Genomic DNA, 16,237 nt, shown 5'->3' on the forward strand with positions numbered 1-16,237 from the left:
AGCGCGCTCCACCCACCCTTCTCACAGGACAGTCTCCAGGCCGGCCACATGCTGAGCTCCACAGCAGCCTCAGTGCAGTTAAGAAGGGATGAACAATACAAAGCAGGCTCGCTCTCTGACCACAGTGGAATAAACTCAGAAATCATCAAAAGATATCTGGAAAGCTCACAAATATGTGGCCATTAAACAACACATTTCTGAATAACCCTAGGGTCCAAAAGGAAAACGCGGATCAATAATAGGTGGCATATGAAAGTCATGACGCCCTGCAGCATGCGATGCGCCTCACGGAGCAATTCACACCTACAAATACTGACAAGGATGAAGGAAGGCATGGGGCCTAGGGAGGCAGCCCAGTAGCTGTGCACAACAGAGACCTGAATTTGGATCTGCAGAACCCACGTGAAAGCCTGGTGTGGTCACGTGTGCCTATATTCTCTGCACGGGGGAGGCAGATATAGGAGGATCCCTGGGGCTTGTTGGCCAGCCAGTCTAGATGAATTGGTTAATCCCAGTGAGAGAACTGGCTTAAAAGTAAGTTGGAGGGGCAGGAGCGATGGCTCAGTGGTTAAGATCACTTGACTATTTTTCTAGAGGTCCAGAGTTCAATTCCCAGCAAACAAATGGTAGCTCACAACCATCTGTAATGGGATCTGATGCCCTCTTCTGGTGTGTCTGAAGACAGCTACAGTGTACTTGCATATAATAGATAAATAAATATTTTTTTGAAAAAGAAAAAGAAGACACCAGATGCCAGCTTCTGGTCTCACATAGGAACACATACCACACACACACACACTACACACATGCACATATATCACACATATTTCATACATGCACATATCACACACACACAAAGATGGGAAAGCAGAGGTGGTGGCACAATTTCTCATTTGGGCAGTGGAAGAAGGAATAAGGAAGATCAAGAGCTATATAAGATTCTGTCTCAAAGAAAGAAAGAGGGGGAGAGAAGGAGAGGGAGAGGGAGAGGGAGAGGGAGAGGGAGAGGGAGAGGGAGAGGGAGAGGGAGAGGGAGAGGGAGAGGGAGAGGGAGAGGGAGAGGGAGAGGGAGAGGGAGAGGGAGAGGGAGAGGGAGAGGGAGAGGGAGAGGGAGAGGGAGAAAGAAACCAAACAGAAATGAAGGTGTGGCCAGGAATGGCAGCCTGTGGCCGAGGCATGATGATCCCAAGTTTGAGGCCAACCTGGACTAGAGAGAGAGAACATCTCATAACCAAAGCAAAGAAACCATAACAAGGAGGAAGCGTACAGTCAGTGCTCCAACCTCAGCCTCCACATTGAGAAACAATAAAGACAAAGTAAGCGACTCCACAGACAGGAACGAGAAAGGTCAGAGTGGAAAACCAAAGTCAAGGATTTTCAGCGATATTGTGAGGCCACACCCACAGCAGTACTATCCGCCCACAGTCGTGGGTAGATGCACTGAGAAGTGGCTGTGCACTGAGAAGCAATGAAGGCCTATCAACTCAGTGTGATAGCACCCAGCCTTATAAAAGAAATGATGACTCGTGATACGCCATCGATGAGCCATGTGATCTTCCTGTCTCAGACTCCACAGTACAGGGGAGTCACTTACATACTAATTAGTCTGACCTGCTGTGTAACATTTCATTCGAAACACGGGTGTATAAAAACTCAGTTGCCCCTTTCCTCTCTTCAGGAAGATTTGTGCTCAACACCTGATAGGATAAGAACCCCAGCTGGTTCAGGAGTCAGAGAGGAATGTGACCCAGCAGCTGCTCCTGCTCAGTGGAGGGTGGAGAACATCCAACTAAATTCCAGCCCACCCAAATCCCCAGCATCCGGCACCCAGCAGGGATGAGGGGGTACGCTCTTTATGGTACAGCCTGTGACAGCATTCCCCCCCCCCCCAGCCAGGTCCCGCCAGGTACTCTGCCTGCCTTAGGTCACTGTATCCAGGTGTTGAGTCCTCCTTTGCCTTTTCCCAGCCCTGTCTCTACCACTGAGGCAGGCAGGGAGATCCCTGGGCTCCTAGGAGTCCCGGATACTGTCAGGTTTGGGAACAAATCAAGACAGCTCATCCAGGTTGCACAGGTCTCAGATGGGTGTGGCCCAGGGACTCATGGAGGTGATCAGAGACTCATTTGTCTGGCTGTCAATGGGCCCCTCCTCCCTCATCTGCCATAGAGGGAGGATGATTAATGGGAAAGAAAGCCAGGATCAGTGCTGGAAGCTGAGGGACCCTCCATCCAGTAGTCAGAAGGCTCTCGCCTGCCTGGGTTAAAATTTTGGTTCCTCCCCTAACCAGTTCAACTTCTGCATGAGTGTCTCCCTTGCTCAAAAAACTCATCCCAGCCTCCCAGAAAGAGGCTCGCTCGAGCCTGACACACAGGCAGTCACCCGAAGTGGATGATAGATAGGCTGCCAGGGGACATTTGGCACAGGGTCTGTCTCCTCCTTGATGGGAGTAGATCTTGCTTGCCCACTTCCCAAGCTGCCCATGGGTGGGATAGTTCTTGAGGCGTACTGAACTGCTGCACATGGGAGCACTTAGCTGGGGAGGGGTGGACAGCCTCTGAGTCCTTATCTGTTGCCCAATCAGAGAGCCCTGGGGGAGAAGGGGAACTCAACCTCCGGCCAAGTCACAGGATCCCAAGGGCCTCTTGCTCACTGCCCCCGTGGAAGAATGGGGTGTGGAGCATGGGGGATGCTGCCATCAGTAGCATGCTCCTACCTTGTAGGGCTCCAGGAGGTGATCACACATGTCACCATGAAGACTGAGCTGGCATGTGGGTGTAGGGTGGCCTTGGGGTTCTGCTTCTCTATCAAGTTCCCTGGAACCTGTGTCGGGGCTAAGCTTGAAGCAGCAAAGACCCAAAGCCTGGCACAGCCCTTCCTGAGAAATGCCAGGGACGCAGTGGTGGCAAGCCCATCCTGGCTCCCTACCTGGCTCCACTCTAGTTCCCGGCATCCGGAGGGCAATACTGCATAGCTTTTCAGAATTGATGGGATTCCATTTCCATTACATATATAAAATAAATCCAGCACCACGTTGTTAAAGAAAAAAAGGAAAATGTGAAGAAAAAAAAAGTAGGGGAAAAGGATTGCTGATAAACTCACACTGCACTTAAAAAGATGTCTGCTGTCTTCACTCCCCAGGATCCTGGATCTGTCCAGGAGTCAGTCACCCAGGGAGTGGCATTGGCTGCAGATGCCTTGCTTCATTAAAACAAAGCATGGGGCACAGAATGAGGCTGCTCCCAACCCCCTTCATCCCCCAGCCCTGCACCCTGAGAGGGATGCCGGGCCTCTTGGCAGCCGATGCCTTTACCCTGACCTATTCTGGGGCACAAACAGGCAAGGACCCTCATCCTTCCTTGATGTAGGCAGAGGAGGCAGTGGTGGGTCTGAGGGAGGGGGTGCACATCTGGATTCCTGGCCAGGAGCCCACATTCCTTCCTGGTGAATGTGAGCAGATGGGGCCTCCAGAGAGTTATGAAGAGGCTGCTGGCTGCCTCCTGTCCCACTCTAACGGGACCCACTCTGCAGGAACACTTGTGGGACCCTAGGGGCCAGAACCTCATGTGGGGGCCTGGTTTGGGTCCAGAATCCCCCATGCTGATTGCTAAGCAAGCACCATGGGCCCAAGTGGGATCTGGACCCCTCTACTTCAGAAAGCCTTGTCTTACTTAACAGCACCATGGAAACAGAAGGGTCTGGGGAGAACATGGTGCCCATCTACCCACAGACCCAGGCGGGAAGGAAGCTCGGGAGAGCCCAGTTGGGCCGAGTTGCCTTACCTGAGGGCAGTCCTTAATGTAGTGTCCTTTGTTGAAACACAGGTGGCACAGGTAGTTCGGAGGAGGCCGCTTGCTGGGCTTGCGGGCCTCGGAGGTGAGCGTCAGGTCTGAGAAATGCTCGGTGAGGGAGCTGAGGCCATCAGCGATGTTATTGAGGGAACCGTAGGGCGAAGCGTTCCTATACACGCTGCTGCTCAGCGCCTGTGGGAACAGAGGCTATTCAGGGCTGTGGAAAAGGAGGCTCTTAAACACCACCAGGCATGGATCCACATAGATCTAAAGCCTGAGTTCAAATCTTAACTCCAGTCGTGGGTTTGACCTCACAGGGCCTGCCTATTCTGTGGGTGACCCTCTAAGGCTTCTGTAAGGGTAAAGGAGGTCATGTGTCTGGGCCCTAGGACCCCTGGGTTACGCGGTAATGATGTTAACAGCTGCAAGGGTTGTAACTATGGGTTCTTGACACATCACACCAGATGTGGAGGAGGTTAATACTCTCAGCTTGACAGGACCTAGAATCACTTAAGAGATGGATAGATTGCTCCGCATGTCTTCGAGGGAACTTCCAGATTGGGTTAAGAAATTGGGGAAAACCACCCTAAAATGTGGGAGGCACCATTCCATGGGCTGGGGTCCTGGACTCAACAGAAAGGCAAATGGGGTTCACAATACCCTTTATCCCTCTTCCCTTTCCCATTGCGCACACACTGTGGTCATCGGCCCCAGGCTCCTGGTACACTACCTCTCTGTCTTGATGGACGGTACCCTCTGACAGGGAGCTAAAGTGTAGTCTTCCTTCCTTAAGTTGCTTTTCCTGATATTTTGCCACAGAAACGAGAAAAGTGACTGACACAGACGGCCTCATGGGAAGCCACTCGTTGGGTATGGAGTCTTCAGACACATCTCCATTGACTCTATTTCCCACCTAGTAAGAAAGATACTGCAGGGCTTGCAGTATGACTACCGCTTTGGAGAACTGGAGGTCCATGCACAGAGAAGCCCAGCCTGCCTGAGCCATCTCTCTGAAAGCCTGGAGTGGGGAGTGGCTACCTCTCCCACCTCCACATGACAGGAACCAGACACCCCTTTGAGCTCCCAAGCAGACGTGGCTCAGGCCCTCCTGGTGTATACAACCTCTATTTATAGGCATCACAGGCTCTGGGTGGCATGGCACACTGGAATTTAGTAAAGGTGGGGCCTGTGGTGGGGCTGGCAAGGAATGGCCAAGGGCTCCCCTTTCCTAGTGAAGGGCCAAGGCTAGAAAGCAGCAGCTTCCCGAGGAAAGTCAACGCTGAACCTGGACACAATGGTTGGAGTCCTCTGAGCCCACTCCAGATGCCCCAAATGGCAGGGATAAACTCTAGCCCCCCGCTGATGGGGAGATGTGGCTTCCAGGAGTCCTTAGGCTGATAGAGAAACAAGGCTCCTGGAACCGAGAGCTTAGACTCCTTTGTAAAGCGGGCCTGGCAATCTTCTGTCTCTTCGGTGTGGGAAGGAGAGAGAAAAGAACTGAAGTGGTCTAGGGCATGGGGTACAGCCTGCCCAACTCTAACAAGAGTTTCTTCTTCTTCTTCTTCTTCTTCTTCTTCTTCTTCTTCTTCTTCTTCTTCTTCTTCTTCTTCTTCTTCTTCTTCTTCTTCTTCTTCTTCTTCTTCTTCTTTTTGGTTTTTCGAGACAGGGTTTCTCTGTGTAGCCCTGGCTGTCCTGGAACTCACTCTGTAGACCAGGCTGGCCTCGAACTCAGAAATCCGCCTGCCTCTGCCTCCCAAGCGCTGGGATTAAAGGTGTGTGTCACCACTGCCTGGCAAGAGTAGCTTCTAGTCTCACATTTCCATCTTCAGAAATTGATCCCTCAGCTCTGAGAGGACCCAGCCCTCATTTCCAGGTAAGATAGTACCTTGGACACCTGTTGGGTGACCCTGAATGGCCCTCTCCTTCTCTGAGCCTCTATCCATCTTACATTATTTTAACCAGAGCCTTGGCATGGAAGAACACAGACACCATACCTGGAGTTGCCCAGGGCTAGCACACAGCTTTCCTGCGGCGTGGGAGCCCCATGGATCCTTAGCCCTCTGGTGCGACATGAAACCCAAGTCAGCTCACTCCAGCACCAACCTGCATGCGGTCTGAACCAATTCTTTAGCTTTTGGGCAAGCCCAGAATGGAGTGGCTCCTGGAGAGGCAACAGCCCCCATCCTGGAGGCAATTCGACTACAGGAGGACAACTTTGGTGGAAATCAAACAAGGTGGCCATGGTGACAGGCCAAACCTAGGCGCGGTGCCCTTATGAAGACAGCTGCTTCTTGTCATCCCCTGTGAGCCACTGCCCACTGGTTCATACATGAAATGAGTATTCAAAACTTGTATTGGATAACTTGGAAACTAGTAACAAAAACCGTTTTCTGAGCTCCACCTCAGGGTCACCACAGTGGTGGCTTGGGACCAAGAGCATATTTTTGTGTGTGATCAAATATCCATAATTGTTACATTACCAGTGTAATGATTTTAAAGTGTTCAGTTCTGAGGCACTGAGCATATCCTCGCTGAGACACAGTGGCCATCACCACCCACCTCCAGAGTCCTCTACTTCCCCAAGCCCAAACTCTGAACCCACTGGAGAGTAAATCCTGACATGAATCTGCTTTACCAGCCCCACCCCCACCAGTCCTAGAAAATTCAGGCAGCGGCAGCCACTTTACCGGCCTCAGAGCACCAACTCTTGGGTCCCTCTAGATCTTAACTGGGAGACATGTCCCATGGCAGGAGGCTACTGGCTCCATCATCCTTAACCGACCTGAGGACAACACAGCCCTGGCCTCTTAGAGAGAAGTTTATCCAAACAAGAAATCCGAAGCTCCAAACCCTGTGACTCATGCTCACGGCTGGGAAATGCAATTTCACAAAATAACAACCCTCTTCTCTTCCCCCCTCTTCCTTTCTTTCATTTTTGCTGGCTGGGATTTAAACAAGTCCACAGCCTTCACGACTGTTTTAAGAGGAAGGGGAAGTTTGGTAGATGCCAACGCTACACTAATTACACCCTAAATAGTTCTCTCCACAGGGTTGTGGCCATACTCCTTGACTCACGACAGACCCTCAGGCATCCCCAAACAGCCAAAGGCCTCCTATACTCTCCCTGGCAGCTCAATACTTCCAGATGCCACCGAGGGTCGCAGATAAGCCTTCCCTAATAGATCCATGGACAGAGCAAAGTTAAAGTCCCCCTCCCAGAATCCACTGTCCCCAGGCTGTCTTCATAACTGCCACAGCTTTCTACCTCGAGCACCAGCCCAAGACAAACACCACGCAGAACTAAGAGTCCAGGAGGAGTCAGACGGTTCAACTACATTCCCATGCTATTAGTAGAGAAACCAAGGCTCTGAGGGCTGCAGAGGCTCAGACCCAGTTGGAACCAGGAGCCAGGAGTCCAACTTGCCTGGTCAGGGTGGACTGGGCAGGTCAGAAAGCCATTTCCTCTCTGTAAAGCCCTACTTGAGCCCTGGCCACAGAGGTGAAAGGTAAGTCCTGGCTGTTTTCTGGCCTGCAGGAACTGGGCAGAGTGTAGGTTGGGCTTTCTTCCTTAGAGCAGAAGGGAGATAAGGCAAACTTGATTGTCCCTGCAGATACACCACTGCTGGGTTCAGACACCCGGTTTCTGAAAGGTACCCTCGTCCTGGCATATAAAGGGTAATCAGCAATCTACTACACTGCAGGGTAGAGACGCGTGCATTCTGAAGGCCCTGCTCTTCAAGGGAGGGCAGCCCCACTACGTGATGGATGTCAGCCTCCGGGCTGCATCATCATCCTGCATCAAAGGTCCCAGAAGCTGGTAGGAAGCATGGGGTCCCTTCTACCACACGTGGGGAGACACAGCATCAGACTCGGTCATTGCTGGAACCTTTCCTAAGGTTCTTGAGGGTCTGACAGGGAAAAGTAGATTAGAAGACTCTGATTTTCTCTGACCACGAATTGTTCTTGTACACTCTACAGAACCTTTTCTTTTCCTTAGTTCCCCTTGACTGCTAAGACAACATTTATCTGAGCACCGATCTCATTTTTGTAGAACTGGAAACTGAGACTCAAAAGGACTTAGTAATTTGCCCAAGGCAACAGAGTCAAATATGTCGGCCAGCTATATTTCACCCACACACAGCCTCTAAGGCCCGGCTCCACATAGAAAAGAAAAGGAGCCAGAGGTTGACATCAGGTGCGGCTTCATATGTAAAGCCCCTTGGTACTGAGGAGGGTGTAGTTCCAGCTTCTCTGGTCTCTGAGAGGGGATTGGAATCTGGGGAAAGCAGTTCTGCTGTGGACTCTGAAGGGCAGAGGCACAGGGTCACAAGGCTGCGCCCCCGTCTCCCCAGAGAAGCCTGCCCAGCAGGGCTATCACAAGGTACCACAAGCAAGGGGGCAACGGCAAACACTGTGCTAGTGGGCAGACACTTCTGAGAGTGGCCCAGACAGAGTCCGAACCATAAAGATCGTTCAGGTAGGACTAGCAGGGTGGCAGGCGGGAATGAGACCACCTCTGCCAGGAAAGACACAGCCATGTGCAAGGCCAACGGCAAAGGTAGTGTTCAGGGCCAGGCCCAGTACCCCAGGGAGATCAGGCAGACCTCTATGCTCTCTGTTCTGTTCTCTAACCCAAGACAGCCTTAGAGGAAAGAGCTTGAGTCTAGCCCTAGTTCTGTGGGGTTCCTTTCATCAGCCACACAACTATCTTCTTATCTCCTAAAACCATCCAACCCCTCACCTCTTCACCAAATACACACACACACACACACACACACACACTATAATAAGAAACCATATCACCAGTGACCACACCCCTTCTTCCAAGAGACCCATACCTCTGTCCCTAGGGCCTACCTGGAATGGCTCACATACTTATCCTCTGCACACAGACAGGAGGGCGCACGCTGGGTTGGGGTGTAGGAGACAGTACACACAGGTGAGAAGAGGGCCACAAAAAAATTAAACACACCCTCACTGAACCTCCCCTCCCCCATCACACACAATTCTGCCCATATTCTTGTTTCCAGGGCCAGGAACATATGAACTGGCCAGGACAGATCAAGACCCTTTGCCAGTCCGGACATTGCTCACATTTCACATGTAAAATCGCTCTCCCCACAAAGATGAGGCTCAATAAAAGATCCAAGACTAATGGTCACGTTGAGTTCTCTTAGATGAAGGAAGTGGGCAGAGAAAAATGGGGACCAGGGCTTGGGGGAGTAGACAGTGGTTGCCAAACAGAGCTTAGCAGACCTAGAGACATGGGAAGACTGTATCCCCACCTCAGTTTCTTGACCCCCAACCCAGGGTTACCACTCACTTGATGGTGCTCATGGGCCATGGCTCCTTGCCCACTTCCCAGCTAGGACAAGAGCGCTGAGAACCCTGTGTCTGACACTTGTGAGAAAAAGCAGAAAGCATGAATCTGAAAAAAACCAAGGGCTCAGCAGGACTGTAGCATTAGCAAGTCCAGGGTATGACCAAAGCCATATCCTCTACAGCAGAGGCCTGGCGCTGGGATCCACTGTGAAGTGAGGCTGTCCACAAGCTGTGAAGTCATGGGCAGGCATGTGTGCTTGTGCCATGTACACTGGGCTCACACCAGGAACTCCAAAGGCACTCATGACCAAACAAGGTAAGGACCCTCTGAACATTTAGCCACTACCAGAGCATGGCTAGGGATAGGGCTTCACTATCTCCCAAGGCAGCCCCTTGCAATTAATCTAACAACTAATAAACACTCGTTCCTGGAGATAGCATAGGAGGCTGAGACAAGGGAGACCACCTACTTCATCACAGGGCTGAAGGCAGAAGAGAGAGCAGGTTTAAAGCCATCTTCCCTACCCCCACCCACCTAGTGGGATGAGCTGAACATCCAGTGTGGCCCAGTTACTGACTGGGCAATCAGAGGTAGGATTCCTACTCCCAAGTCGGACAACAGGCTATGGAGAGACAACGCCACTGCACAGTTCATGGCAGCCTAGCTGTCCAGCCTGCTGCCTGCCCTACAACATCACACCTTGGCTACCACAGCCCATGTTGTTGGAGCAGCTGGAGGGAGAACTGCTCCCTAAAGCAGCCACCCCATGAGTCCCAGAAGAGACATCCATTTGTACCATAAGGAAATGCCTTGGGATCTGTCCATTGGGACGGGGCTGGAAATATCACAGGTAGATTCAACAGCAAGTATCAAGGCTCAGACACTCGAGACTGTTGGGTGCTTCGAGAAATTACAAGTTAACCAGTGTAACCAAAGGAGGACTGAGCTATAGAAGATCTATTAACGGGGGGGGGGGGGGAAGGAGGGAGGGAGGGAGGGAGGGAGGGAGAGAGAGAGAGAGAGAGAGAGAGAGAGAGAGAGAGAGAGGAGTGTTAAGGAACAGATCCACTGTCGCACACTTAGTTCTGTCCCTAGGTCTCTGAATGCAACCTCCTCCTCTTCTGGACAACAGCGCAACTACCCCAGGGAAGGACATAGGCATAAAATAGGAAAATATGGTTTTTCTCCTCTGGGTCTCCTAAACCAGGCCAATCGGATGGAGCAGGAACATATTAAGAAACCCAGTACCTATACAACAAGAGCCCATGACTCTTGGTAGGGTACTTGTGTAGCTACCAGAAGCCATGGATTTGGTAGCCAGCATCACCTAAACAGGACACGATGGCATAGCCTTGTAGTTCCAGAACTTGTGGAGGCAGGAAGATCAGACCTTCAAAATCATCCTTAGCTATGGAGCACGTTTGAGACCAACCTGGTCTATATGAGATATTGCAAAAAAAAAAAAAAAAAAAAAAAGATTCGGATCCAGGCAAAACATCAGAGGCACTGTGGTTTGATAGGAAGTCCCAGTGCTTGGTATACAGGCTACAGAGATAGCTCCTGGCTGGGATTCAGAATTGATTTAGATCTAGCTCTGCTGATGAATTGAGTCATATAGACCTCTGCTTTGCTCTCTAGATTATGGCAACGACAAGGAACTACATTCTAGAGCCTTGCTGTCCATGGTCCCATTGGAGGTGGTGCCGCATGCCATTATTCCAAGCACTTGGGAGGCTAAAGCAGGAGACTTTCCCTGGGTTTGAGGGCAGCCTGTGCTAGGGCGAGTGAGGCCTTGCCTTAGAAGACAAAGCAGAGCCGCTTGCTGCTTACCAGCCCCCACTTAGGCCACCGCAGACCTCTGTGGCCACTGATCATTTACTTTCGAAGGAAGCCCTTGCCCTCCCTACACCTGACTTATATGGCCCAAGGTGTGGTTTCCCTGAGCCCAGACCTAGGCAACTAACTTAACAGAGCAGAGTAGAGCTGCCTATGACAACCCTTCCCTAGTGTCAGCCTCCTTGCATGAGTTACTATTCAGCATCCCAAGGGGAGGGGTCAGATATCTGGGGACTCTTCCCTAGTCAGCATCCCAAGGGGAGGGGTCAGATATCTGGGGACTCTTCCCTAGTCATACCTCTGGGACATTCCTCCCAGGTTCGAGCTGCCTGCCTCCCACCTCAACCAGACCACAGAGACTATGGGAGTCAAGTTTAGCCCCCTGCTAAGGAGTAGAGTGACTCTGCTCCACAGGTCCACACTGGGGAACCTCTGGATAGCTGCTGTAGACACAGGTGGTTTTTCATCCAAACTCCCTATATTTGTCTAGGCTGGGGACTTTAGTTTGTTTCTAATGTTTGCACTTATTTATTTAGCTGTGTGTGTTTATGGGTACAGACCACAGCACACATATAGAGGCCATAGGACAACTTGCAGGAGTTGGTTCCCTCCTTCTGCCATGTGCAACCCAGGGATTAAACTCAGGTGATCAGGCTTGGTGACAGGAGCCTTTACCCATCCATCCCTCTTGCCAGCCCTGTTTTGTTTTTTGAGCAGGGTTTTACTCCAGCCCAGGCTGGCCTTGTTGAACCATGGCAATCCTCCTATGCTAGGAATACAGACATGAGCCACTTCTTCCATCTGGAATCTTGTACAAGACTCTCCTCATACAAGACTCTCTTGTATAAGTATTTTTCCTCCTATGTGTTCTCCTTGCTATCTCTGTGCTAAGGGGCTGAAGTCCATTCACGCCATTAACAAGTCTGCAATGCGTGGGCCACAGCTGCAAAGCGTGGGGTCTGTGGAAAGTGATGAACAAACCCAGGGATGTCCACCAAGAAGAGCTTCCTGACGTTTAGAGCGATGCAGCCCAGGAGACCGCATAGCTGACTCAGTGGAACATCCCCAGACCTGGAGATGGCCGGAAGAACACTGCTCTGTATCCTGAGCCAAATTCAGTCCTCTGGCTGAATTAAGTCTATGGGATGTTGGGGTGAAGACTTGTTCACAGGTTTTGAATGACAGACCTTCTTTGAGCCTTTATCATGCTGGCCCTGGCGAGCACTGTGTGAACAAAGGGGATGACGGTGAGTAATCTGCGCTTTCCAAGCCCGTTAGAGCCCTCATTTCACCCACCATGCACAAAGGAGGGGTGGTCATTCCACGGTGGAGCCGCACTTCCCGGCTACATCTTTTCTCAGAGAAAAAGGGAAACTTGTCCTAAGAATGGGAATTCAGCGACACGGGGCAGCCTCATTTCCCTGCGCGGCAGGAGTGGGATAAAAAGCCTGCCAGGGCCGACTCTGAGAACTCCTCCAAGGGTCCAAGAGGCAATGCCTAACTCTGTTTTTCCAGAAGTGGAATTCTTGGAGTCTACACTGCTGGGAATTTAAATTCCAAACAGAATTTGGCAAGGAAGATCCATGCAGTCCCCCCTCCCCCCTCCCCCTCCTAAGCCCCACCTTCTCCTGTAGCACCTGGAGAGAGGGGCTCAGCCAAGGAGTCAGTCTCTCTCTCTCTCTCTCTCTCTCTCTCTCTCTCTCTCTCTCTCTCTCTCTCTCTCTCTCGACATCCAGCTGTGACCACAGATGCCATTTCTGAAACCCGAGTTTACCAGACCTCATTTCAGAACCCAGAGGGGTTTTAACACACTTCCACCTGAAGGCCATCTCTTGGAACTTGTCTGTCCTGCACTTGCATGTAAACTCGACCACTTTCCTCTCTCCTCCCGGGGATAGAGGGTTACTCAGGACCCTTGGCTTATATCTTCAGCTCTCAGGGCTGAGGTTCCAGGGGCACAATAGGCTTCTGTGGCCCCGTGTCCTCACCTCCCCCAATGCCAGCTGCATTCATGGTGTTTTGCTATTGTGGAGGGAGCAGCCTGGGGGCGGTGCAGGAGGGGGTGGGCTCTTGGCACGGGGGCCGGTGCAGACGGGCTATGGTCAGCGGTCAGCATGCAAGTCACATCCACAGGCACTGCCACTGGGCCTGCCAGGCTTTGAACAGAATGGCAATGCTTGTGGATGGAGCCTGGGTCCCTTCCTAAAGTTCCCTCTTGTGAGAAAAAGAACCTGTTGCCTTTGCACCCAGTCCCTTAGTGGTGGCATTGACTGGGTGGGGAGGGGGCTGCTCACCTTCTCAGCCATATCAGGACACCAACTAAGCCCTCAAAACACAGCTGGGGGTTTGAAAGAGTTTGAGAGGTCAAAGGCTAGGAGGTGAGGAAGAGAAAGCCAGAACCCAAGAGAGCTTTCTGGAAGTTGGCAGGCACAGCTCTCCAGCCCTCCATGGGAGCCATAAGCCTTGGAAGTGTGAGAAATCCCTCTGATCTCCCCAGCCCTTGCTGTCTGCAGGCAGACACTCTCTTCTCTTGTTTATGTATACCTCCAGCCACACACACACACACACACACACACACACACACACACACACACACACACCTGTGACAACCAAGATTCAATCTACTGGGTGGGAGGCTCAGAGAGACGGAGCTCTTTTTCCCCACCATTGCTCCAGCTCCTCCTGCACTGGGCTGCTTCCTGCAGAACACAGCAATGAAGGGGTAGGGGGTAGCTGTGGTCTCACTGAACCACAACTGGGGTCCAAAGACAGGATCTCTGACTGATGGGCAACCCAGCAGAGACCACATGTAAGGAATGAGGGATGCTGGGATGGGAGCTGAGGGAGTTTTAGTAAAGGCTCCTTAGGGACCCTGCTGGGTCATGGGACCTTGGGGTCACAGTCATCTCCCTTGATGAAAGATGTTCCCTGAGTGCACCTCTATCCAACTATGAGCCGTGAGAACACTCCATCACTCACCTTCCTCTCACACACGTATTGTGCCCTCCCCCCCTCCACCACCAGCCCCAGGCTCCTCACCCCTGTCCTGTGTAGAACTCAACAAATGTTTGCTAAGAGAATTAATAATAGAAAACACCCAGCCAGTAAAGAAATACTCCACAAACGGTTCTCCAAAGCCATTGGTCACCTAAAGCCAGCTCCCGAAGAGACAACAAATTATTACAAGAAAGGAAGATCCCAGCCAGGAACCATTCCCCAGGGCAGAGAGCATGTGTTATGGTTTATAAAGAGCCTTGGCATGCAAGTGCTTTCCCCCACCCCCACCCCCACCCCGGGCTCTGCAGGCACCTTTCCAGTCTTGCCCCCATACCCAGACCTCCTGCACAGCTTCTATTCCACAGGCCAGCAGGGCAGCCGGGCAGCCTTGAGAGTGCTGGCCTTTCACATGTCTGTGAGTCTTCCCATAAACCATGGCAGTGTTGAACACATACCTGAGACCAGAAAGGGTGGTCTCCTGACGCCACATCTCAACCCCAGCACACTCCAGCATATACAGGCCTCACTCAAAGTCACCTCTGGGTCAGAGGTGAAAGTGACCCCGTGTGTGTCCCTCTACCCCCTGCATCTTTTAGCAGAGGGAAACCACAGCGGGCAAGGGAAAGGCACAGAGGGTATTGGCAATTTCCAAAATGGAGCAAATGGATGTGGGGTGCCATTAGTAGATGGATTCTGGGAAGGCTCTGGATAAGACCCGCAAAGGAGGCTGGGAGGTCACGGCCACCTGTGTATTTATCTAGCTGGGAACATGCACTGTCCAGTAGACTTTGTAACCGAATCCATTGAGCAGGCAGCCTTTGCAACACATCCCAGGTTTTGGGAGAAGGCACTAGGCAGCTGGAGCCCTCCCATCGCCACAGCCTAACCCTCCCCCCGCCCCCCCAAGGATTTCCCTTTCATTTCCTTCCAGCCTGGGAAGGCAGGGGACAGAACAGTCTGCTAGGTCAAGCCCTCAAAAACCACTTCCTATGTGCCTGGGGGAGGGCAAGCAGCTGCAGGGTGGATCTAGGGGTTCCCAAGTGGTGGGAACAGGAGAAAGAGCCCCTGGAAGAGCAACTACTTTTCAGGGAGCCTTCCAGGTTAAGAACTATGGAGGTCGGTGGGAGGATTCTTTTAGTCCCTTTCAGAGGAGTTCAGAGCAGGTTCTGCAACCCTCCGTCCCAGAGAATGGCAGCCAGAAAAGTTCATAAGGTTGGGCGAAGGAAAGACTAGGAAGGGGCTCCCCGCCCTAGCCGCACCCCGGCAGTCTGCAGAGAATCCGGAGACACCCTTGAGCCTGCTTACTAGGAGCAGGGCTCCAAACTCGGAGAAGGGGCGGGAGGGCCCTGCCCAGGCCTGAGCTGCTCCGGGAGGCTCTGCCGCGAGGTGACGCGCTCCCGGTGCCCCAGGGACTTCGGGCGGCAAGTTTGGCAGAGCTGATCGAAGTCAAGCCAAGCCGAACTGGGCAATGCGGGGCCGGCCTGGGCCATGCCAGGAAGAAGAGGGGCCTGAAACAGTGAGCGCGGGGCTGGCGCGCGCTGGGGCACCCACCTCTCCGCGCTGCAGCTGGAAGACGCTGTTAAGATAACTGGAGTGCAGGGGAGAACCCAGCTGCTCAGGGCGGCCCTTGCCGAAGGCCAGCTCCGGGGGCGCGGCGCCGGCGGGAGGCTCGGGCCGGAAGGCATCGAAGGCACTAGCCTGGTGTGTGTCCTGAAGCGACAGGTAGACCCAGTTGAGTAGCTGGGCTGGCTGGTACACCGAGGCGGCGCTCGTGTCGATGGCAGACAGCAGGCTCATTTTGCCGTGGCGGTGCCGGCCCCTCCCCGGCCGCCCGCTCGCGCCCCCCTCCCGGCGGAGGGGCGGGCACCGGGGAGCCTGTGCCCACTGCCAGCCGCCCCGGCCCCGACGGCTATCCGCCCCGCGTCCCGCGCCCCGCGCGTTGCCCGCAGCCGCCGCCGCCGCCGCCGCCGCCTCCCCGAACTGCAGCAGTGGGCGCGCACGGGCGGAGGAAGGAGGCAGAGAAAGTTGGGCAGGAAACTTTTGGCCCCGCCCCGCCCCGCCTGCTGCCAGCCCCGCCTCGCCCGGGGATCCGCTATCTGCCTCTGCGCTGACCCCTCCGGGGACGGCTCCTAGGGTGGGGTCCACAGAGACCCCGCCCCACCCCGGCCAGTTCGGCCCGATCCTAGCTCCCCTATTGGTTGGCTCATTGAATATGGATGTGGGGGAGGGGCAAGACAAGAAAGAAGGCGGGTCCGCACATGTTGCACCCCGCCGACCCCCACACCAGGAGCGG

The 16,237-nt window shown here is 53.1% G+C and overlaps 1 protein-coding gene across 2 annotated transcripts in view; it reads right to left on the reverse strand.

Moving 5' to 3' along the window:
* Positions 1–15,910, reverse strand: part of Zcchc24 (zinc finger CCHC-type containing 24) — a 51,774-nt gene extending 35,864 nt beyond the window's left edge. For both annotated transcript variants that reach the window (XM_021181638.3, XM_021181639.3), the window contains exons 1-2: positions 15,496–15,910; positions 3,780–3,980 (exon numbers count right to left, since the gene is read on the reverse strand). In XM_021181638.3, the coding sequence (XP_021037297.1) occupies positions 3,780–3,980; positions 15,496–15,741 (447 nt within the window). In that variant the 5' untranslated portion in view covers positions 15,742–15,910. The remainder of the gene's footprint in view (positions 1–3,779; positions 3,981–15,495) is intronic.
* Positions 15,911–16,237: the final 327 nt, after the last annotated feature.

Source organism: Mus caroli, unplaced genomic scaffold (genome assembly GCF_978045245.1).
Source record: "Mus caroli unplaced genomic scaffold, Mus_caroli_1 scaffold_12, whole genome shotgun sequence".
Lineage (NCBI taxonomy): Eukaryota > Metazoa > Chordata > Mammalia > Rodentia > Muridae > Mus > Mus caroli.